The sequence below is a fragment of the Triplophysa dalaica genome, chromosome 3 (genome assembly GCF_015846415.1).
Source record: "Triplophysa dalaica isolate WHDGS20190420 chromosome 3, ASM1584641v1, whole genome shotgun sequence".
NCBI classification, from domain to species: Eukaryota; Metazoa; Chordata; class Actinopteri; order Cypriniformes; family Nemacheilidae; genus Triplophysa; species Triplophysa dalaica.
In genome coordinates, this window is record NC_079544.1 from 819,120 (window position 1) to 844,766 (window position 25,647).

At 37.4% G+C, this 25,647-nt stretch overlaps 2 protein-coding genes across 4 annotated transcripts; both read right to left on the reverse strand.

Moving 5' to 3' along the window:
- Positions 1-4,690: 4,690 nt before the first annotated feature.
- On the reverse strand, positions 4,691-11,133 carry map2k2b (mitogen-activated protein kinase kinase 2b). The gene is made up of 12 exons (XM_056744480.1): positions 10,841-11,133; positions 10,393-10,639; positions 10,093-10,303; positions 9,526-9,672; positions 9,368-9,445; positions 8,848-8,899; positions 8,613-8,737; positions 8,316-8,529; positions 7,585-7,637; positions 7,433-7,494; positions 7,309-7,354; positions 4,691-5,353 (listed from the first exon to the last, which is right to left on the reverse strand). The coding sequence occupies exons 2-12, from the start codon at positions 10,479-10,481 to the stop codon at positions 5,243-5,245; spliced, it is 1,188 nt and encodes a 395-aa protein (XP_056600458.1). The 5' UTR covers positions 10,482-10,639; positions 10,841-11,133; the 3' UTR covers positions 4,691-5,242.
- Positions 11,134-12,062: 929 nt separating this feature from the next.
- pias4b (protein inhibitor of activated STAT, 4b) lies at positions 12,063-25,075 on the reverse strand. 3 transcript variants are annotated; one of them, XM_056742894.1, is made up of 11 exons: positions 24,788-25,075; positions 16,793-17,153; positions 16,412-16,496; positions 15,208-15,246; positions 14,942-15,032; positions 14,648-14,773; positions 13,645-13,750; positions 13,170-13,243; positions 12,890-13,050; positions 12,538-12,668; positions 12,063-12,372 (listed from the first exon to the last, which is right to left on the reverse strand). In XM_056742894.1, the coding sequence occupies exons 2-11, from the start codon at positions 17,148-17,150 to the stop codon at positions 12,194-12,196; spliced, it is 1,350 nt and encodes a 449-aa protein (XP_056598872.1). In that variant the 5' UTR covers positions 17,151-17,153; positions 24,788-25,075; the 3' UTR covers positions 12,063-12,193. The 3 variants fall into 3 exon arrangements, with proteins under 3 accessions (XP_056598872.1, XP_056598871.1, XP_056598873.1); XM_056742893.1 differs by lacking the exon at positions 24,788-25,075 and adding an exon at positions 17,884-18,009; XM_056742895.1 differs by lacking the exons at positions 15,208-15,246; positions 24,788-25,075 and adding an exon at positions 17,884-18,009.
- Positions 25,076-25,647: the final 572 nt, after the last annotated feature.

A 25,647-nucleotide genomic window follows, 5' to 3' on the forward strand; every position in this document is an offset into this window, starting at 1 on the left:
GTGATCCACCTAAGAAAGACTGGAGTAAATTATGACAGAATTGCGATTTTTGGTTGCACCTTCCCTTTAAGGAGAGGCTAAAAATAAGTCTAAACCCAAGTCACATCCAGAGATAAAGTAACCGAGGCAGGCTGGAACACCCTAGCAACCACCTACAACACGACAGCAAGTCCATAGCAACATCAATAAAACTCAGAACACCATTGCAACGATGAAGCTGCTTGCTTTGAACCATCTATCTGTATTGGCATACGGCGACAAACATCATTTACATTTTCTCCGAAAATACACACTTTGTTCCTACTGCAAGAATAATGTCTATATTGTGTTTGCACTAACTCAGTCATTGTTGTGTATTATGGGTCATAATACATGAGTCAAAACATCTTCACAGTCCAATTTGGGTTTGTTGCTCTTACTGGAATTTGCCAAAGTTGCTGGTCAATCTGTATAAAAACATTTAAAAACATGAAACTAAATAACATTAATTGTATAGTCTTGCCGTTTGTGCTTAATATGCTGATATATGTTAGGTCATGTTACCACGTTTTTTTTTTAATCGGGGGAAGCTCGTAAACGGTTAGATAAAAACCGATCAGCAGAGGTAACTTAGTTTTTTGTCCATTATTTGGATTTCGCGCTGCATGTAAACGTCTTTACAGGTTTTCTCTCAGTTTTGGTCATGTGCGCATGTCTGAAAGCGCAGTAGTAAAAGTCACAAACGGAAGTAATTGTAAAATAACCTATAAAAGTCTCTCTGGAATCATGAAGTTGATGTAGAAACGTCAAAATGAAGAACTATTGTTGCATTTGCAGGTACTGCGGACATGTGGAGAGATATAAAATACAGCTCCTGACCGTTTTCCCGCTGCATGTTAAATGACTAAACAGACTATTAATGATGACGTCACTGGCAGCACGCGAGAAACCCGGCAAGTCTCATACATCCAATGCACATACTATAACGTTTCTATATATCTATATCCCTTAACTTGCCACGCTCATCCATCAAAACACATTTGACTAAATCAAGCACTTCTGTTTTTTATCAAAGACATTTAAATGATTGCATATCAAGGTTTTAGACTTGATCACTTTCAATGGAAACACAAGCAGAAGACACTTATATCTCATAGCAACTTTCAGTAAAGTCCTTATAATAGATTAATGCTCATCCTTCACATTCCTCAAACATGTGTTTGTCTTTTCATCTCAATTTTGTTAGTTTTGATACGCCAGTGGTGAAGTATTTTGTTTTAAAGGCAAGAGGGGAAATTTTATTGTATATTTGTATTAGAGCCATAAGTGCCTTATTGTGAAACGCATGAATAGATTTGATGTACATTTGCTTATTAAAAGAAACTGGAATAGAGTTTATTTTGTTCAGGTTAACACACTCATTGACACACATACATTTCAGAAAATACTTTAAATTCTTCTTTAAATAATGATTTTTACAGTTAGTATAATATATTCATTTGAATAAACTTGCTTGATATCACTTTCAATAAAACAAGATTACAAACCAACACACAATCAGTTAGTCCAATCAATACACATCTTACTTAAAAAAGCCATAGTGTCATGTATTCTATATATGATTTATTTTACCCACATTTACTGTAAAGCTGCTTTGCAGCAATGTGACATTGTGAAAATCACTGTATAGAAATAATTTGAATCTAATTACTCAACGTACTTCAGTTTACTGTGGTAAACATACTATAGTATTTTTCGTGGAGCAGACTGCGCTGTAACTGGTTCCGGTGGTTTTCTTTGTGCTCGTCATGCGAGAATAAACGGACAGCGTGACTTTAGAGCCTCGCTCGCTGCCGCAGTCAGACGGCAAACTCTGCAGTCATTAATATGCAAAAATGCAAATGAGCTGGTAATTAAGAGCAGGAGTTCCACAGAGACTCTTTGATTGCTAATGAATTCTAATCTGCAAGAACGGGGGGGATGGGATGATGAGAAAAGAATGAGAAGCAGTTTGAGAGAGAGAGAGACACGTGTTCCTGTCTCACAACACACACAAACCTTCTCAGATCAATTCTACATCGTGTCCTTAAAATAAGAAGCACATTTAAAACTCGTCTTTCCTGATGGAAACACAACTAGAAGAGAAAACCATCATTCGCAATGCAAAGTCTCGTGTGCGTCTCAGATGATTCTCCTGATATGTCACAAATGTGTCCGTCATTAGAGTTTGAGAAGAGATGAGTGCGTTAACACGCACAAAATAAACGGACATCTATCAAAAATCCGATTAAAAAGAAACGTGTTTTCACATGTTAACGTGCATAGTAATAAACCGGCTACGCAGAAAACCGCGTTTACACTGAAGTTTGAGACCTGCGGGTTTCTCGCGTGCAGTGACGTCATCGTCGATATTCTGTTTTTTTGTCATTACAAATGCAGCGGGAAAACGTTCAGAAGCTCTATTTTGATAACTCTACACATGTCCGCTGTACCTGGACATGCAACAATAGTTCTTCATTTAGACGTTTCTACTATTTTACTATTAGTTCCATTTGGGACTTTTACTACTGCGCTTTCAGACACGCGCACATAAACAAAACAGAGAGAATACCAGTAAAGGCGTTTACACATAGCGCGAAATCGGAGTAATGTGCCAAAAACAACCTCTGCCGATCGGGTTTTGATAAAAGAAAACCATTTTACGCGTTTACATGACCTTACATATATCAGCTTATTAAACACAATCGGCGTAAGACTGTGCATGTAAAGGCACTCAGTGTGTCAAACTGAGCTCAGATTATTCAAGTCTGCGATCAAAAGTCAATATTATTGAAGATCTCAATATCAACTCAAACATTTCTAGTCAAATTCACTCAATTCAATTATTTAGCCTCCACAATCTACATACTCTTGGCGTGTTTTGAACAATCTCACTTTCATTATTTCTGGAAAACAGATTGAAATATGGGTCAGATTTGAAGAAGAGCGTTAACGGGGTAAACAGGGGATGGGGGTGAAGTCAGTGTTTAATAAATGAGACTGTCCGTCTGACCTGATGGAGAGCTACAGCGAGTTGAGTTCAAGGGTCGTCGTGAGGCATGGAGAGTACATAACATGAGATCATGAAAATGACATTTCATGGAGTGTCATGTTGCGTGTTTTAAAGTAAGCAGTCTGCCAAATTGTCAATCCGAAAGGGGAATGAATAACAAATTTATTGGCTTGAAAAGGGAGTCGACGCTGAATCACGCAAACGAGTCGTCACTAGTCCGATTGGCGAACCGCGGTGGATTTACGTCACTACATATAGTCCCCGCCTACGTCTTGCTAGGACTGCCCGCGAAAACTTCTCTCCCAAACGCTGTAGCTCATGAGCCACATTCGCGGTAGACCAATCACATCAGACTAGACCATCTGACCAATCACATCAGACTAGACCATCTGACCAATCACATCAGACTACACCATTTGACCAATCACAGCAGACTAGGCTAGCGGAAAGGAGGGGATTAGAAAGATGAATCGCGGAACGAATCATTTCAGTCAGTCAAGAAGTAAGGTAAGAATAACTGCCTATTATTACCCCTTCGGACATAAACTTGTTGTTGGACACTACATAAACCAAAGCAGGACCTTAAAACCCTAGTTATTAAAGTTTTAGCGAACCGTGACTTCACATATTTCCATAAAAACACAAGACCTTCGTTCAAATCGCTTAAACTGATTAAGAATCAATATCACATCCAGCACAGAATTCAGATGTTTTGCATAGACGTGTGCACGCTGAACATCTACACATTCCAGACGTTGCATCTAAATGAACAAACATGGTGTTTTTTGGCAACCTCGTCATGGTTACATCACAAACATCTGCTTAGTTTATGATTTCTCAACATCATCTGGACACTTTTCATCTTAACATTATACATGTGCTAGTTGTTGCTGGTGGAGGGAGTGAACGCAGTAAACACTAACAGATGCCTGTGCTGCCTCCTGTTGACCGACACATGATATTGCATTCATCACCTCAGTACAACATCACCCAATCATGTCCCTGCCATGTGTCCAACTCTTATTATACAAAACAATATTCAATAGAATAACACAATTCTATTGAGAACATACAAAAATATAAATTCAAACTCATATTAGTTAAATATCTATACAGCACAGTAACTAATAAACCGATTTTAGCTTCAGCTCTGTTTGTGCTACAGATCCTGTAACATAATAAATAGACTAACATAACCTTTTAATAAAATTATGTTTACATGACTTAATCTATTTGATTATTTTGTTCATTTGGGTTTACGGTAAAAATGACGGAAGGATAAAAAGTACACCAAGATGTTACCTGTTAATAATAATAAATTATAATACAATTGTAATGAGAACATAAAAAATTCAATCTTAATTCAAACCAAAACTAGTTTAACATCTACAGCACATCATCTCATTTGAGGATTTCAGCTTTAGCCCTGTTTGTGCTACAGATCCTCAAACAAACGGATAAACGGAAATCTCACATTTTCGTCATAAACACAAAAAAAAGTGCATCAATAAACGCGGACATGAACGTCACACTGTGGTGAATCTACAAGGTCTCCTTACTCTATTGCACGCATGCAGATAAATACACCACGCATGCTAAAATACTCCAAACAAAAATAAATGAAGTATTAGAAATGAAGAAACAACAATGATATTTGGATTTCTGAACGGACATCAGTTTTTATTTTGAGGATATATGTGGTATAAAACACGACTGAAAAACAAAAGCAGCACAAATATGATATATTTGATAATAAAACATTTTGTCTCATCTGATGGATAAACGTAAACCATTAGCAGAGGAACTGCTTAAAGTGATTCTGAAAGTGACAGTGGTGAAGTTCGTGTGATCCGAAGATATTGTACGTGAATCTGGACGAAAACATGTCTAATTCACTTTAACCACAAAAAGTGTTTGTGATAATAAATGAAATCAAAACCTTTTTTAGGACCATATCAAGATTGTTTGTGTGTTCATCTTAAAGTCCCTTAAACATATTTCTGTATACAAAATACATGGTCTTGATTACGGAGTGAAATATGACTCACACGTGTTCTTTAGGAGTCACTCATGTCTGTAAAAGTATCAAATAAGCAGCTTTGCGTGTGTGGTATGAGCACACAGTGTCATAACGTTGCTCAATGTGTCATTATTGACAGAGAAAACAGGATTCAGGGTGGTCATAAGGTTGTGTGTGCGTGCGCGTCGGCCTCATTCGGCTGTTCTGCTGGGCGTGCTGGGCTGATTGAGCCTGACGGTTTTACACAACCATCCAACAAAGTCCACTTCCTCCACCTCTGAACGCTTAATAAACGTGTGGTTCTGTAAAACACATCATAGGTATGGGTCAAAAACGTATTCACTTATATTATATGCAGTATGAAGAGTTAGGTTCCAAGATGAGACGACTCTGTCTTTAAAACTGTCAAAAATCATGTTTTTTTTCTCTCAGTTGGTTTGTTTTGATTTGAGACATACTAACACAACAAAAACATGATTACATAATAAAAAACATGATTTGTTTAGAACCAAACTCTTCATACACTTACTGCTTTTTTTATTTTTCTTCTTTAGTTTCCTTTAATTTGTAGCACTTTGGGATTCTTGTTGAGAGAAAGTGGGTTATAACTAAAGTAGGGCTGTCAAACGATTAATCACATCCAGAATAAAAGTTTGTGTTTACATAATATATGTCTGTGAAGTGTGCATATACATTTTTTATTCATAAACAAATACATACTTGTATATATATATTTAGGAAATATTTAAATGTATTTATTTATATATAACAATAGTTGAAACTCTATATCAATGTTTATTAATTGTTATATTTTACATTTTTCTTAAATATATGCAGTTACGTGTATGTGTTCATAAATACAAAAATGAATATGCACAGTACATGGACACATATTACATAAACACAAACTTTTATTCTGGATGCGATTATTCACAATTAAACGTTTGAGAGCACTCAAATTAAATTAGTTTTATTATCAATTATTACACAGCTCTCTGCAATAAATCAAGTGTAAAGTTTTTATCCATCGGAACACTGTAAACACGGATCAGATGCCGATACTCAAAAAAAAATGATGCCTACTCGTGTTTTCACCGGGTTTTTTAGGTTCTCAATTTAAGTAAGCAGAACTTTTAATGTTAAAATAAGGTACTTAATACGTGGAATTAAGGGTAACTTAAATATTGAATTCATAATTCTCACAAAATTAAGTGGAAAGAACTTAAACATGCATCTTTGTGTACTTGTATTTTTAAGTTAACAAAGCTCAGTTTCTCTATTTGACATATTTCTAAGGCCCCGTTTATACAGCAGGTCTTGATGCTCAATTCTGATTTGTTGCCTATATCTGTTTTTTTCAACAGTCTTTTGACAAGTACTTTCAATTGTGACACATATCCAATTTATGTGCTTATACTTGTCAAACATCGCTGTTATTGAGCCAACAATACTCTCTAGCCATAATGGACAAACGCGAAATGTGCTTGATGTTAGCTCCGCGATATATGACAAAATCGCCTCAAACATTAAATTGATTTTGAGGGATGGTGGAGGAGGAAAAGAGCCATCATAGCAGCCTGCGCATATGCTTTGATTGTTTAATCAAATTGCTGGATGTCTTTGATTTAACCGCATCCACACGTTCTTCCTCCCGATCATACGTCATAAAACTGCGGACAAGAACCAAATTTTCGCCGTTTTAATTACGTACAGACCGCAATGCCTCAGAAAATCGGAACTGCCTGTTAACAGGACAGTCACATTGACAAATATCTGATTTATTTCAACATATGAATGAGGCCTGAAAATGATCTCGAAATATCCCAATGCATGTGTTTTTTTCCTGTTTACACTATGGTGGGTCATATCCGATCTGTGTCACAGATATTTTCGAGGAAAAATCCGGAATTGGGTCACATTTAACTGACAGTGTATACGGGGCGTTAGTCTTTATATGCAGAAATCAAAAACCTTGACTTACGCAACCCAAAATGAGCAAGAAGACATGGATCTCAGGAACTTAAAATATTAACTTTATCATCAAATTAAGCTTATATTACTTAATCTATTTGATTATTTTGAGCATTGGGGTTTAAGGGGTGACAAAAAGTACATCAAGATGTTAATGGTTAATGCTTTTGTCCCCCCCACTTGGCCTTGGTTACATTAACAGAAATGTTGAATCAGAAGCTGATCCAAGACAATCTTAACAAACAAACACGACGGATCTTTACAGAAGGAATAAATCAGAACTCACCATCAGCCACTTCAGGTCGGCCCGGTCCGCCGGGTTCTTAATGAGACTACGGGCAGGAAATCAAATGAACATTAATTGAAAGACCACACACAAACTGTTGAAACATCTACTGTACTGCACTCACCATTTGGTCACAAACTCTTGGAAATCCGGAGTGAAGATGCCAAGTGGGAGTTTAGGGGGCGGCTGGAGGTCAAAGCAACATGTGTTCAGTGGTAATAACGGCATAACTTGGGTTACAGAATTTATCTGTAAAATTTGAGAAATGAGTCTCACCTCGTTGACTATATAATCCAGGAGTTCAAATATAGCCATCACCGGCCCATGACCTGCAGAAGAAACGAATAAAGACAATCAGTTCCTTATAGGGTAATGAGTCATGCCATAGAAAAATGTAGGAAGAAAAATGGATTATAAACATATTTAACACATTTAATTTAGTAAGATTACAATTCTTTTTTTATGTGAAGACCTTAATGTAAAAATGACATAGTTTAAATGAATAAGGGTATTCTGGATTATATCATGACTTTCTTACTGACTATAATATAAAGAGTGAACTGCATGCAAAATTCAAACTAGTCCAGTGTTGGGTAAGTTACTCCTAGTCAATAGTGTCAAATAATAACTGTACAAATTACTCTCTCCAAAAATGATTAAATTATTTATTTCTAATTATTTCTATAAACTACATCAACCTTGATAAGAATTAATTCAAGGAAAGACACAAAATGGCGTATTTAATTCATTCAAATAAATAACTATATAAATTATTATTTTTAAGTGACCAAAGTATAAAAATAAAAGAAGGATACTTTAAGCGTACATTTTAAAGTTAGACTTATAATTTTGATGTCGTTTCCACTATTGAATATATTACAAAGTGTTAAGTAACTGATATTAAAATTACAGAAAAATAAGAGTAATCCCTTACATTACTTTTTAAGGGAAAAGTAATTACATTACAGTAACTAGTTACAGCCAACACAGAACTAGACGTTTCATACCGCTGACGGCTCTGCCCGGTGCCCTGGGCCGTGGAGAGGTGCCTTGTGTCTTCGACTCCCCAACATCCATCACTGGTCTACCAAAGATGCCCTCCAGCTCTTTTGGGTCAGGTGGAGGGATGGGATAACGGCCGATGGCCATCTCAACCAGAGACAGACCCATACTCCACACATCAGACTGTACGGAATAATGAGTGCCCTGCAATCTCTCCGGCTGAGGGGAAACACACACATAAACAGATTTATTAGAGATGTGGGGATATTAACACAAATAATAATAAAGCCACAAACACACACCGACATGTAGGACCGTGTGCCCACAAAAGAGTTGGCCATGGAGTCGATGAGCTGCCCACTCACTCCAAAGTCACACAGTTTTATCTCACCGCGAGAATTTACAAGAATATTAGAGGGTTTCACGTCTGCAAACGGAAATATTTCATTAGATAATAACAAACACACGTAATTACATCTTCATCAAAATTATACTCCGATTAGTTCCAGAAGCCTCACGTGAGTTCAGATATTTTACCTCGGTGAATAATCTGATGCTTCTCTCGAAGATAAGCAAGACCTCTTAAAACCTGTTGGAAGAAAACCATCTTTAAATCAACTTTGACAAATAAAGTATTCTGTTGTGTGACACCTTTAGTAACATCAATTTGATTTGGAAGGTCATGTTTTCTTTATTGTATTTAGAGTAAATGCCATGGATTATAAGAGTAATCCCTTACTTTAATTTTTCCTGTAATTTAATTGCTTTTCCTTTAAAAAGTAGAGTAATCCCTTATTTTAGTTTTCAAGGGAAAAGTAATTTAAACACAGTAACTAATTACTTAGTGACTAGTTACCCACAACAATCAACAAGACCTGTCCTAAGTGTCACACTCGAATATACGAAAAACAAAACAGGTCATTTTCTGATTGACAGTTTTGTAAACAAGCTGGAGTCCATCTACACATCCATCAATGGTGCTTTTCAGTGATAATGTAATAAATCCCCACGTTATCTTTAATAACACTGTAAGTGTCTTCCAGATGTATTTACTCACAGCTATGCTGACTTTCCCCAGGATCTCCTCTGGAATTCTGCCAGCGTATTTGAGAACCTGATCCAAAGAGCCTCCATCCTGTAAACAGCCACACAGTTATCGAACACGATCAGCGTTTCATAAACACAGGAATGTTTTCTCCCTGCTAGACGCCATACCATGTGCTCCATGCCGATGCTGATCTCTCCGTCGCTGTAGAACGCCCCGTAGAAACCGACGATGTACGGAGAGTTACACTCGTGCAGAACTTGCAGTTCTCTGATGATCTGATGTCTGAAGGCAGGCTTGATCTCCAGATGAATCAGCTGAAACATAAGGACTGTTTCAGAAACAAGCGCATCACATCATGCTGTTTGATCCTTCCACAATTTGTAAAACCGTCAGGGAGTCTGAATCCTGTCAACGCACTTGCTATGAAACTCATCGTTTGGAGAAATGCGATGTTGTTAAAGTGCTTGTGGTTCTCAAACGGGGCCAAAAAGGATGCAGGGGGGGGCCACAGATTCTGTGGCATTTTATGAAATATAGAAATTTATTATAGGTTTTATGCGACCAACCGAATGCGTTTTTTGTTTTATTACAACTCAAAGTTTAAGATTATAAGGCTTTATCTGGGGGGCCGCAAAGCGATGCACTCTACACAGGGGGGTCCTAGAACGAAAGAGTTTGAGAACCTACGCTCTATGCGACAAAGACACAATCTGAATTTGGTTTCGAAACTTCACCTTTCTGGCCATGACGAGACCGGAGGGCTTGTGACACACTTTATTGACCACACCTCCATTCCCCGCTCCCAGTTCACAGATGTGCTGGAAATCGTCGTCCTTCAGTTCACCCAGATTGGCTTTCTGTGTGAGGAACGCCTCCAGACGCTTCTTCTGCTGCTCATCCAAGTCAAGCTCCTCTAACTTCTTCTGAAGAGCTTGGATGTTTGCTCTGGTGTAAAGCGCGATCGAGAAACAGAGTTAGTTTTCATGATAAATAATGACAGACTGGTTAAGACTGAACATCATTCTACATCTCACTCTGATACAGCATCGATGGGCGTGGAGGTGGTCTCAGTCTCTCCAGATCCAGTTATCACTATAGGACCGGGCCTCTTTTTGGGAGCCATGCTGGAATCAGGACTTTAATCTCAGAGGCAGTAAAAGGCGAGCTCAGACTGAGCTTTTCCTAACAATGTGTGTAATGTCAAACTCCTCATCGAGTTTACAAAGTTCAATCTGCAGATCCAACCCTCACCGACATGTGTGTCCAGTTTACTGTCTGGATCTGATCATTATCACATAAAAGCCAGATTCAGAACTTAGACTGTTTACACTAAAATAACAAACACTTATATGATACACCAGAAGGAAACAGACTAAATAAATATAATAATAACAGAAACATCACATGTGAACCTCACAGGTAACGTTAACTGCCCCTTACACACGTAACGTCATAAAATATCTTTAAACGAAATGTCTTCACCTCTCGTTGCACAAATATAAAATAAAATCTTGATAAAACGAGAATAAATGATTAATGAATGAAATTAATTAGCTGATCTAACAGCTCGCGCTACAGGACGCAGTTAGCCTGTTAGCATCGTCTGTGTTGACTGAGGTTTAAAGCGTCTGTCAGAGATCAAGGTCTCTAGCAAATATTGTGACATTAAAACCGGTGATGAAAGAAACCGGACAGATCAGCGGTATATCGCGATACAGGCTGATGATGTGGATGCGGTGCGCTTTCCCAGCTGCTTCTTCTTCGTGTAACGTTTATTGGCGGTGGGCCAGCCAACATTTGGCGCATTACCGCCATCAGCTGAACTGGAGTGTGAAGTGACAGTGGGGAAAAAGAATAATTAAATAAACAAAACAATTTACATTCTCCTGAAATTTCCTTTGACTATGATATAATTTATTATCATTCTCGTGATTTTTTGTTACCTAATATTAGGGCTAAAGACATTATTATCTGTGCCGAATTGTGTTTCCAGAATCTGTCTCACTTTACAGTATTCTCTACAGTGAAATAAAATATGATCAACGCTTCAGTTTCACCACAAAATAAACATAATACATAATATATAAATTTCCGTTTAAAGAGAAATGTCCTAATCTTAGTCTTGTTATTATTACTTCTTATCTTCTTTTAAAATCACTTCCGGTCTCATTATTTTATAATCCACTTTCTTCTGAATTTTATAGAAATGTCTTCATGTCTTCTCCATATTTTATTTTGCCAGTATTTAATAACAGCTTGTTTGACAATTGTCTTTGCTTTGCTGATCTTTACATCTATTGCTGTATTATTTCTATTATCGCTATATTGAAGCTGGCAAAACATGAAATCACGAAGAAGAACTTTTACTGGATAAAATCAAAAGCACGTTTCTTAACCGATTGCTGTTTCTTTATGTTCTACGAGTAATACTAAAACATTTTGTCTCCAGTTACTTATGATCGTATAATATCGAGATTTAATTTGCTTTTTTTACTCATTGCGGCGAACGTTTTGTATAACTGCATTTTCCATTTTCATTGTCCACATCAACTTGTTAAGTAGGTATGTATTTTAAATTCTCTGTAAATTAATACATTATTTGAATCATTGACTTGTTTCCATCAAAAACACACGACAAATGACCAAGACAAAACAGTAAATATTGCCCAACATTTGAGTGCACAGCACCATAGTTCCAGTAAAATAAGACTTTATTGCCACAACAAATATATAACATAAAAACACTGCATAATTGGCAAGTATTCAAAGTTTACAAAACAAAATTAACAAAGCATTAAAACCCTTAATAAAGGACATTTAAAATACAACTGCTGCTCAGTTGATTGTTCTAGACCTGCTTTTGGATCGAGTAGTTTTGATCTTGCCAGATTTTCTGAAGTGTACTTTCTTGTCTTCTAAATGTGTAGAAACCATCTCCTCATTCAAATCTTCATCGTCAGAGGAACCCTGAGTCAGATCCACAACATTGCTGTCCACCGGAGAATGATTCCCCACTATTATATAAAAAAAGAATGCCACACTGAGTATCGTACTAGTAAGAAATTACAAACTAGTGATCATAAAAAATGATTTTAGTTTTATTAAAGGTCCTGACTGGGCTTGAGTTTTTTTATTCACGTAACTAATAACAGAGAAGCTGTTCTGAGATCTGATCTTACTGTGTTTGGGAGGATGTTGAGCTGATTCTTTGTTGCTTCTGTCCCGCCTCACAGGTTTCCAGCTGCTATCAGACAGAAATTCAATCTCCTCCACATCTTCCCCAGAACTCTCAAGAGCTTCACACATCAAACTAGAGATGACAAAAAACATCATAAGCCTCACATCATCTTTACACTTTCTCAAGAGGTTTCTTTAAACACATTTAGGAGTTCACATCCTCAAACACACACAAAAAATTACAAATGAATCGATCATGGAGTCATATAGTCAGAATCATTAAATATCTTATGAATCCCAATATTATAAATGTCCGAATATATCTATTTAAAGTGTGCTTGTCCTGTAGTGTACCTGTCGATGCACAGAGCATCAAAAGGGGCGTATTTGTGGCACACGGGGCAGGTCCATCTGGGCTTCCTCTCATTCATTTGAAGATAGAAGGAGGCATCGAAGCACTGCAGGTGGGCACAGCCCCGTGCTCGACACGCCACTGACATGCGCATCTTTGCCAGCTTAAAAAAACACACACAGACAGACAAAATAGAGAGATATTGTACTGTAATGTCTATTCATGCAGATGACATCAATATTAATGTTTAAGAATTATATATTATAAACAAAAACATCTTACTGGACACATGAGTGAAACTTGTAGTCCTGTGGTGGTGATGTCATTCTTCTGATCAGAGTTTAATTTCTCACATACTGTAAAAGATCCATTGACATTAGGCTGCAGACGTATCCAAATGATCAAAATATCACAAATGATGTGATGTTTTAAACACAAGAATGAGAGCGAAAAATGTAAGTTGGTTACAGTATTTTAATTCAACTTTTAACATTTGTATATTTTCAAATAACTTCAGTAGGTAAAATTGTGAATAGGTGATGCTGGTAAATATGCAATCTGACAAAAAAAGAGCAGATTTTTACAATAAGTTATTTGTGTATTTGTTTTCGCAAGCAGCATTCTTCTTTCTTATACTTTAATTAGTTGTGTCACAAGTGACGAACTCTTCAACTGTGAAGCGGTTTGTGATGGGCTGTTTTCTTCAGCAGACATCTGTGAATGTAAAGTGTAAATGATGAATGAGGAATGTCATCACCTCGCTGCCGGCAGAGCTCCAGACTCTCCACTGATGTGCTGCGCAACTGAGTTAACAACTCCTGAGAGGAAACCAAACGCACCAGATACAAAGCAGCAGAGTAATGCTAGAGAGAGAGAGAGAGAGAGAGAGAGAGAGAGAGAGAGAGAGAGAGAGAGAGAGAGAGAGAGAGAGAGAGACAGAGACAGAGAAAGAGACAGAGACAAAGAGTGATAGAGAGAGACAAGAGTGAGAGAGAGACAGAGACAAGAGTGAGAGAGAGAGACAGAGAAGAGACAGAGAGAGAGAGAGACAGAGAGACAGAAAAAGGGACAGAAAGAGAGGGAGAGAACATTGATGCCTTATTGCCATGAAATAAAGTACCTTTTTTTTACTTCTTGGATCAAAAGTGAGATTTTTCATTAATTTCTCCACTCTTAAATGGATATTTCAGAGTTCTCTCGTTTTACTCATCCTCATGGGTATCCTTACTGACTTTGGTTTTCCTCTTGAAGAATAATACAATCGGAGTTATTAAACCACGTTTCATTTTTTATTCCATGCGGTAGACTGGAGTGAATGGATCCAAAACGTATATCCATCGATCAAAGAACGGCTGGACAGACACGGCTCTGTGCTCTTTACAGAGGTCTTCTGAAGCCAATCCATGTGTTTGTTTAAGAGAAATATCCATATAGTGCTATTAACGTTGATGTCTACTTCTGTCATCTCTTGAATGCGCGTGAACCGGAGTAAAATGATCCGTGGTGTTATAACTCCGACTGCATTATTCTTCAAGAAGAAAGTCAAATTCAGTCAGGATTAGTATTAATATTATTATTCATTACATTTATATTGCGCAAGAACGTCCACCACATGCCACTTTATTGGTGGAGAGGAGACAGAGTTACGAAGCCAATTAGTACAATCAGGATGCCATGAGGATGAGTGAAACATGGGGACATTTTGTTTTGCCTCAGAAACATCCCTTTAAGGCAATTCCTCATGTGTAATATTTCAGTACCTTGCCGAAGTTTCCCCACGTCACTGAGAAGCGATTTGTGGATGAAACCCACAACAAAGATGTGACGTCAATGGGACGACATGGACGTGACGGTTCAGTTCCAGGTTTACTGGATGAATAGGAACACTGGAAACAACACAAGAATTTAAGCATAAGAGATTAATTGGTGTGGAGACATTTGTTTATTTATGCACTAAACAGTTCAGTTCAGTTATTTGTTTGTTAATTGTATAGATATCATGAGCAGAAGGGTCTGAAGGAGAGAAACAGAAGTAAAGTTGAGCTAAAGATCACCTGTACAGGACAGTTAGCGTGATTGACTGAAACACTGATGTTTGCTGGATACTGATCCTCTTCAACACCGATACTCTCACTGTAACAAATCCTGAAAGACACATTTATATCTGGAACCTCCTGGGTATTAAAAACATCTCCAAACGAAACATCATGAGGTAATAAGAGATAAAAAAAACTCATCAAGAGACTTTAATATTCTTGTTTTAAAAACACACACTTAAACCGGCAGTAAAATTTTCTCAAAGAACAAAGTAGAGTTTCACCTGAGCACCACCTGAACAGACATCGATCCAGACGGAGATCTTCGGAGGAAGCCAAGCAATTCAAAATCAATTCATTCGATAAAATCCTCCAAAGACACAAAACCCAGCAGCAGCCCAGCAAAGTCAAATAACCCGTTCATTCATTACCGTGCCCGGTTTTTGAGAGAAATGTTACAATTGTTCATTTGTAAGATTGATGAAAGAAGCATTCATTTATTTTTAAATTACAAAAAATATTAGCAACAATTGAAAAGTTAAAGTCCCAGTGAAATTAATAATGACAATTCTTATTTTTTCATGAAACATTGCAGCGTTTAATGTAAATGACATGTTAGACGCCTTAGACGGAGCATCCGTTAACTCCTCCCCTTCAACTGTCAAGGTAAGTTTATACTCGAGTGTCGAACCTATGACGCAGCCTCTACGCTGAAGCCTACGTGTCAGTTTTCATTTATACTTCTATGTCGTTGTCCACATCGACAGGCGATGACCACTAGGCCTCTGTGTCCATGCGCATGTTGTTTGTGTAACCAAGACAAGAGCCGAAGAAGAAGCAGCTCGCTTGAGAAGCATTAGCAGTGATAGCAGCAAGTAAACCGTCACTTTTGCTGCAGATTTGAGATGTTTAATACAGAAGCACAAGTAATCTACATTCGGAAATGCCCTTGAGTAAATATGACTCTATCGAGGAGTTTTTTTACCTGAGGGAGGGGTTAAAATAGATTTTTGGAGAGGTGCTATCAAGCTACGGTGTAGGGTATGTGACTCTGCGTAGGCTATGACGCAGGTCCGATGCTCGAGTATAAACTGAACTTCAGTCTGCTGCCAGTTCCGTTTCAAAGGGCAACGGCTGATTTATACATCCAATCAAATCACAGGAAAAAACGAAAGCCACGGTCACTCTTTTTCTCTTTCAAAAAATGCCTCTACTCGGGAATGCGGCAGTAAAAACGATCTATACTTCAGGTTCACGGAGAATTTAAGATGTTCTAAACAGCAACAAAGAAATATGACAGTCGTCCCCATGATCAACGGCACAAATGTGCTAAAATTCAACTGTGACCTAGAAACAGTCTATTCGCATCATATTGACCTTTGAACCTCACTGAATGAAAAAATGTCTTAGCATAAAGAACTAAAGATATTTTTCTACAACCGAAACACAAAAACATTGAACAACATGAAGATTTGAAGAGGAACTCACTGAGCATTCTGGATCTGAGCCTGCTGACTCGCATTGAGATGAAACTGAAAGTCTGAGTTCTGCAGAGCTCCACCAAACACGGGCACTGAACACACAACAATAACACAAAGATGTAACTCAGAAACAGAAATCTATTATACAATCGACGAGAATGCAGTTCCTCCTGTAAATAATGGAGTAAAAAATGTATATATTATGGCATACACATACATTGTTGACAAATAACATTGAAATAATGATAATATGGACAACATTGTAAAGAGGTAGATATGACTCTGGCTCTAATAATAACTAATAAATGTTTTTATTTATGAATTACGTTCTGCCAGATCATTCTCTGTATTATAACTTGAAATTTACATCATCTCATGTATATCATACCTAGAGGTGTAGGGGGTAGAACGGTCTCTAGTGTCTGGTAGAAGGGCAGTTGAATCATCTGTTGTTCTGTAGAGACGACCGTCAGTGATCCAGGTTTGCCGGCTGACACTCTCTCCGGCATGGAGATGGTTTCCACAAGACCGGGTGTGACGGAATTGGGTTTTGAGCTCCTGCGAGCGTCTTTCGAGACCTGACGGAGTTTGTGCAGCTCTTGGACGGCGAACAGCAGCTCGAAACTGCACTCGTTCTGCAGGAGATTGACCACTCTTTCTGTGAGATCTTTCTTCAGGCCACTTTTATTCCTGCCCATCCTGGAGAGCAGAGAGCGAAGCTCGGTCACCCGTAAAGCCTCCAGCATTCCCTGTGGACAGGTGAGACGAAAGCCACAAATGAAATCTTGAGCACATCAGTGACACCTATCAGGGTAAGTTTTTACCAGAGCCATTGAGAGAGAGAGTTCTGCCAACGGAAGTTCAAAACGCTAGAGTGTCATGTGATTCGTGGAGCCTTCAGAAAGTTCCAGGAAGTGTTTTCTCTTTAAATGCTTTAAAAAATGTACTCATTGAATGGCTTTCGTCTTTTAATGGGTTACAAGTTTACCTCAGTTGGTCTGTATAGTCGCAGCTTCATGCGTAACTTCCGGGAACTATTGAGAGCCTCCATGAACCGCCACTGCTGTGAAAAAACTGTTCCATTGGAGTCAATGGAGTTGACGCGACTCTCTCTCAATGGCTCTGGTTTTTGTATGGGGTTAGTTTAACACAATTTAATAATGCTTCAAAATGCAAATAGTCAACAGGACACAAAATAATCCAAAAGTCATATACAAAGAAGAAAAAGCATTGTTTTGGCCAACAGATATGTCATTCTGACTGTGTAATGATCTGATGTATCAAAAATGCTCCTAGAGGACCCTTCATTCACAATATTACCTCTTTAAAAAGTTACTTTTTCATCTTCATTTATGGTTTGATTGTGTTCAAACAAGCAGATAGTAACACATTCAATGGCAAGACCAACGTGTCAAATAACGTCACTGCTTGTGTTTCATCTTCATCTGAATGTGAAACAAAACACAATAAAATACTTGCCATGGCTTCCAGAACCTCAGTGGACATAATTATCAGAAAATAATGTATATATTTATAAAGTGTTTACAATTAAATATAACTTAGAGGCTTGACGCGAACGTCATCAATCAAAGCGACTCTGTGTCATGTGACCGGGGCAGCAGGTGTGGTCACGTGTGTCCGGAAAAACCGATGCGACGGACTGAACTAAATGGTTTTTTTTTATATTTTAGCATTTACTGTTAAAATTCCACACGTAAATGAATTTATAACTGTTATTAAAACAATTCCGTAGGCAATATCGGAACTGAAAAGGTTTAAGTAAATTTACAGCACGTCATAGTGGTCGTCAGTGAGTCTGGCCAATCGTCAAAGTTTTTAAAAGATTTTTTTAAAGTACAATCAAGGAGTGTATTGGAATAACAAACAAGTATAAAAATTGCTTTATTAATATAAAAAAATATATGTATTGTATTATATTAACAAACCCCGTTTAGGAAATCCTCGCTTTATAGTCTCAGATCGCTAGAGGGCGCAGTTCACCATTAATGTAAAGACTCAAAAATCCGTCACATATGATCAGCGTTTCAGACAAAGATGCGATCTGCACTAGAAAGGAGATGCAATTTGAAAATGTCCTTTTAGAAAAGAATAGAATAGAATAGAAAATGTTTATTTTTAAATAACTGGACTGGAAAGATTTTCATATAGGTAACTGTTTACACTTGACTACATTCACTTTGAATAAAGATGTGATGCGACAGGATGTTTTTACAATTTCAAAGTCAGTTCGTTTTATGAACACCAAAATTTATAGAGTAAATCGTCTTTGACACAGATACAGTTCAAACTTCACAATGGATTTCATAATGCACACATGACGTCTGGTTGGAAGCTGTGAGGTGTTTGTGCGAATCCAGCAGAGGGAGTTGAAGATCCTTTTGCAAAACATCACCTGCACATTTCCAGGGGTCGTTTCCATGACGCCCTGAGTCTCTTGGGATGGCTGCGTGTCCATGGAAACGACTCTGTCCAGTGCAGTGGCCGGAGACTGTTGACCTTAGGAGGCGACCTTTGACCTGAGGGTCACTCAAGGGGTCGAGGGGTGAGCAGTGGCCAGAGGGCTGGAGCAGCACTCTCACTGATTGGCTGTCCTTTCATCTGGCTCAACCTTCATCTAGATGATTAGAATATTGACCAATTTGCCAGGCATGTAAATCGCAGAGACCTCAACACATGCATTCTCAGTCACCAAAATGTAATTTCAAAGGTTTTGTTTTCCGAAAGCATCAGTGTTTGGATGGCTTTGCGTTTCTTGTCCCGTAGTTTTAATGAATAGCAGTTTAACATTCTTGTAAATGAAAACTATTTCTTGTATTGTGCCTTTTTATGGCACAGATGTTTTATTTTTAATATAAATTCTCATCAGATATTTTTAATTGTCATATGGTGCATTGCAGAGTTATTATAGTTTTGTATCTTTTATTTTCAGATCTTTAGTTTTTATGTTCATTTTAGTTAAAGTTTTAGCTATTTTGGTAAATGCTTTGGTCATTGAATAATATATTTGTTTATGTTTAATGTTGCTATATAATATTAATTGATTTCTATTTTAGTTTTATTTTAGTTATTGTTTATTATTATAATTTTAGTCCTTTAAACGTATTTCAGTTTATTGTTGAGGCAACATTTCAAATTATCCTAAAGTTAAGTTCTTCCAATTATTTGAAGGTCAATATTTTATTTGATTTCAATGAACAGAGACGATTTCAAAGTTTGAATTTATGTAAGCTAAAATCCATCCATCCATTTTCTACCGCTTATCCGAACTACCTCGGGTCACGGGGAGCCTGCGCCTATCTCAGGAGTCATCGGGCATCAAGGCAGGATACACCCTGGATGGAGTGCCAACCCATCGCAGGGCACACTCACTCACTCATTCACACCCTACGGACAATTTTTCCAGAGATGCCAATCAACCTACCATGCATGTCTTTGGACCAGGGGAGGAAACCGGAGTACCCGGAGGAAACCCCCGAGGCACGGGGAGAACATGCAAACTCCACACACACAAGTCGGAAGCGGGAATCGAACCCCCAAACTTGGAGGTGTGAGGCGAACGTGCTAACCACTAAGCCACCGTGCCACCCGTAAGCTAAAATAACCTTGGTAAATGCAACGAATAGAATGTTTATTCAGCCATTAATTTTATTATTTCTAGTCGTTGCACCATGTGCAAGTGTTTGCTCAAAGCTTTGCTCACCAAACTATCAATGTTTTCGTATGGCTGTCAAACGATTAATCGCAATTAATCGCATCCAGATTTACAAAATATATTCTTTTGTACTGTGCATATTACACTTGTGTTTGAAACACATACATACATATATTTAAGAAACATATAAAATATAAAAATTAATGAACGTTTATATGTATTTTAAATGTTAAATATCAATAATTCACCCCTTAATTTAATAAATATATATAATTTTAAATGTATGTTTGATTTTATATAATACAAAATTAATATGCACAATACACAGACACATTTTATGTAAACACAAACTTTTATTCTGTATGCGATTAATCGCAATTAATCGTGTGACAGCCTTAGTATTCAGTGATTGGGTTTAAAATGGCACCAGGAGGGGTTTCCAAGTCACCGTGGATAGTAAAAGACACGTGATCAAACACATCCTCCTCCCGATAATTTATGCCTTGCAGCAGATGGCTTGTCAATATCAATATATTAATTTAAAAGCAGTGTCGGATCAAGACGGCCGTGTGTTAGAGTCCTGGGGATGAGATGGGGGGATACAAGGGCAAAGAAAGGGGAGATATTTCTCCAGACTACGAGATAAAGAATCCGCTGTAGTTCAAATGAAAATGATAAGAGCATCATGGGACAGCGCGGGTCATGATCAAACTGAAGCGGGGCGACAGTGAAGTTCTGGGAGTGAACATCAGGTTTATTCCGTTTTCAAGGATTAGATCTCGACCACGTGAGATTTATTGGGAAACACTCCATTATTTAAAAAGCAGGTAAACGCCGCCTGAACTCTCTTGACCTTCTCTCCTCCAACTCCATAAAACATTTCTGATGCGTGGCAGATCATAAACGCCACATCCAGCTCGATAGCGGTCGGTTGCGTAACATCTCTCCCAGAGAATTTCAAAATATCCGTTCACCTTTGACCTCGCTTACGTCTAACCCCTGAACCTCTCGGAGGCCGAAAGTCACGCGACAACTGAGCAGCAAACCCTCCTGAGAAGCAATTGATTTCTTCAAGAGTCTCTTTAGATTTTCATTGAGTCAACCTTCTTCTCTTTGAATGTTTGTAGAACAACAAGAAGGCCGATCGCAGCTGACCGACGGATGAATCCACAATCGTCTTCAAGACGCTGAAGACATTACTGAGAAATATCACATCGCATTAAATCAAACCTGAAGGTCCCGACGTAAAACATTATTGTTTTGCATGTCCGTAAATATTTCTGCTTGCTTAAGTGCTCTTATAGATTCGATTATGGTGATCGGAGCAATGGGACACGAGAGGTGACCTCATCCGACCTCTGAACCCTGACATATGGCAGGAAGTGCACCACAAAGTGATTCGTGAAATTCGTCCTGACATGGGAAAAGTTCCTGACAAAACACTACATTGAAATCTTTTTTAATATTTAAAACACTACTGTTCACTTATTCGTTCTAATTCTTTCCACATTTTGTTATCCAAGGATCACAATAAACTCACTACGACTGTATGAGATGTACACAAATGTAACTATGGGAATTATGTTGTGAAAATTGTTGTCACTATTTTATATTAAAGCATCTTCAAAGAAGCCTTTTGCTCCTAAATTTTCTATTCAAATATGAATAAGCATCTTCTTTAAGTTGCACCTTGGTCCGAGTATTCTTATCATTTTCAATCGTCCATTTCAAAAACAATTCTCAAGCACACTATTTATTTCTAATAAAGACATTATGTTTTTCTACGTACACAATGTATTTTTTAAGATCAGACATTCTCAGATTAAAACATGTTTAAAATGCATGAAAAACATTTCAGTGAAGTCAACTTGAACGTATGCATAGGTAGAATTGATAATGTTATGTGAACATTTTAAAATAATAGTAAGCTTATCTGTGTGATCACACAACGCTTGTATTTTGTATGTACTGTTGTGTCGACCTATTGACATGTGGATACTATCCGAAGTTCTACTAATTTGAAAGCTATGAAAACTGTCTCTCGGTATTCATCCTTTGTGTCTTTTCAAGATGTGATTTTATTACCATTATTTTTTGTTTACCCTGGCAAGTCTGTGTTTTTTTATTTATTGATAATTTTGTATTATTTTGTTTTATTTTATTTTATTATTTTTATTATGGGTAATTATAAGTGTAATAGTTAAAAATGAATAATAATTAAAAAAATAATTGAAATACCTTGCCTCTCTATTTGCTGCTTTTCTTAATGATTCAATGTCATCTATTTCAAAAACATCTTATATATATTTTATTAAAAACTGAAAATGTGCTGATTACCGTTCTCATTTCAATATTTTAAATATTAGAGTAAATATTAAAATGTGTGTGAATGTAAGCAGTCTGCCGAGTTGTAAAGCCGAAAGTTAACGAATAAGAAAGTTATGATTCAAAATGAGTCAAATCTGAATCGCGCGAACGAGTCATCTGTCATCTCATTTCAGTTTTGGGTCGATTTGCATCACTCAGTGTAATGCCCGCCTACTATGCGACACATTCTAGACCATCTGACCAATCAGATCACGGTATGCTGACAAACGGGAGGGCATAAGGCAGATGAATTGCCGAACGAATCATTTAAGTGTCAGTCAAGAAGTAAGGTAATAACTGCCTATTATTAGAAAATTAAAGTGTTTTTTCTCCGTGTCTGTAACTCTGTTGCACACACCATGAAACAAGAACGACCTTAAAAATCACAAATTATTTGCTCTTTCAGCATGAGGATGACCACTTAAAGCATAGTTTCCATCAGACCAGCAGTCTATATTAGCACTAACCTGACCTTTAAAGGTATTCATGATGTATTTGTGGCGTGATTTAGAGGCATTCACACGTGTCATCGCGGAAAAGAACAGTGAAAAAACCCCGCAGGCCTAATAATGGAGCACATTTTTAGCACCTAAGTCAAGGATATGGATCAATACTCATAAGAATGGCTTTTATGGCAGCTCAGACCCGCAAGAGCTCTCCAATCACTTTCTCGACTATCATCCACAGCAGCGCGTCTTTATAACGTCTGATTGCACGCGCAGCACTGCAGCCGCAAGCCGACACAAAATCCGGTTTACTGCAAATACTTTCAACACAGTCCTTCAGCTAAGAATTCAACTACACACATTCTAAGATAACCAACCCTCAAATAACAGCTTCCATGAGTTTAACATCAACTGAGAAAGCTGTATGTGTTACACACTGATATTGTGTGTGTGTGCGCTTACCTCTTAAACACTTCTATGAAATGTCCTCTGAAGTCCTGCTTACAAATGTCTGCTGTTCAATCTGCTTGTTTTATTATCCAACTCGCGTCCAATGTTAAAGGCAAAACTAACGCTGTTATTAGTATTAATTAATATAACCGGTCTGACGCCAATCGTTCCTGTGTCATTTCCTCGCCATAGTAGGGAAAATGTGACCTCTAACAAAGATTGACGTTTAAAGATGGTCATTTAACTTTCCCTTTATAAAGATTATAAATGTGTTCATAAATGATTAATAAGTAGTTTACAAATGCATTATAAAGCAGTTATAACTACATGAATAAAAAGGGATTCTAACGAAATACCTTCCAAATAGTGAACTCACATGTTATAAATGCTTAATTAATGAATGTGTTCATTATTTATTTGCAAAATAGGCTTTCAGACTGGAGACTGAAGGGTTTTATGTTGGTTTTTCTTAATATTGTGTATTTCATAAATGGTTCAAATGAATCCACTATATTAAGGCACACTTTTATGGTTTGTTAACATTTAGGACTCTTTTAATATAACTCTCCCCAAACTTTGTGTTTTGAAGTTGTGTATATGAATACTTCACAGGCATCCACTTTTCTTTAAGTGCACATTCATGGGACGTCAATACTTTGTATGATTCACATCATAGACGAAGCCTCTTGAGCATTCTGTTTCTACAATAAATAATAAATAAATATTTTCTGGTTTTAATTAACTATTGGAAGTAATTGAATCATTAATAAAACATCGCCAACAAACAAGTTTACAAAAACCTTTGCGCATTTAGTGTTAAAAAGTGATCAAACGTTTAATGAATGTATCTTGGTAAACTAGAAAAAACTGCTTTGGAAAAAAATCTGATAATGAATAAATTCATTTATGAAGCATTTATAACATGTGAGTTCACTATTTGACAGGTATTTCGTTAATCCTTTTTATTCACGCAGTTACAACTGCTTTATAGTGCATTTGTAAATGACTTATCAATCATTAATGAACACATTTATAAATGCTCAATGTTAAAGCTGCAGTATGTAACCTTGGTATTTGACCACAAGAGGGCGCATTTCCAACAATAACAAAGGCGAAGCTTGATGACGCTATGAAGCAGGTGACGATGGGAGATGTCGTTTTAAATGCGTTTTCGCCATAGCGATGTATCTAAATTGGATAAACGAATCATGATCACGGATGAGGTCATTTATTAGTTTTTGTATTACCTGTATATCTGATCGTATTATTTTATGTCATACTGCAAGGAACGTGACATGTTATGCTATATTATCCCGTTACAACTTACAGCTATTTGTTAAATGATTTGTTGGGTTAATGTTGTGCAGTGTTACGTGTTTATGGTTAATGCCGTGTTGTTTAACGTGCTCAAACCAATCGTTCTAAAATAAATAATTGATTTGCTTACCTGTCTATCAATACACTCGCGAGAGCAGAGTCTCTGTCAAGTCCAAGATTGTCGCGCAGCTCTCTCCATCTCGAAAACGCCTGGCCGATATTTATCCTGGTTTTATTACTCCGTTTGTCACACAGTCTGCGTGTATCCAAATATGGACGCTTCCGTTTTACTGGCACTTCAATACTCGCCAAAGAGTAATCGTGATCCATAACAACCACTTCCGCATTTGACCATGTGATATTCTGGTCTACACCGGAACAAAGTATAGAGCGGACATTGCGTCACTGAGAGGCGACATTTCTTTTCCGGGATTTAAAATCGGAATTTCTCTGAAATAAAAAATCTTTAGAGACTTTTGAAATATTGTAAGTACACAACTGGAGGAAATATATCACACTGTACAAGTTATTTTCTGAAATTTTATTACAAAATTATTACATACTGGAGCTTTAAGTGTTACCCTATTTTTGGACGGTGGAACACAAAAGAAGATATTTTGAGAAATGTCTCAGTGGTTCCATTGTTCACACAATGGAAGTCAATGGACTTAAACCATGTTTGATTATTATCATTCTTCAAAATATCTCCCATGTCGTGTTCTGAAGAAGAAAGAAACGCACAAAGGTTTGACATGACGTGAGGATGAAGACACGATGAGAATTGTTTTATTTTGAGGTAAACTTGCCTTTTTAAAACTATTTGAATTCTTGTTGCTAAAGCAGTTTGTCGACGTACGACAGCAAATGCATGTCAAAGACATGACGCTCAAATCAGCCTAGCAACCGCCTAGCAACGCCTGGTGATTATCACATGTACAAGTATTCAAATCCCTTTCTGTGTGCCTCTATCGTCAGATCCAGCTGGAAATC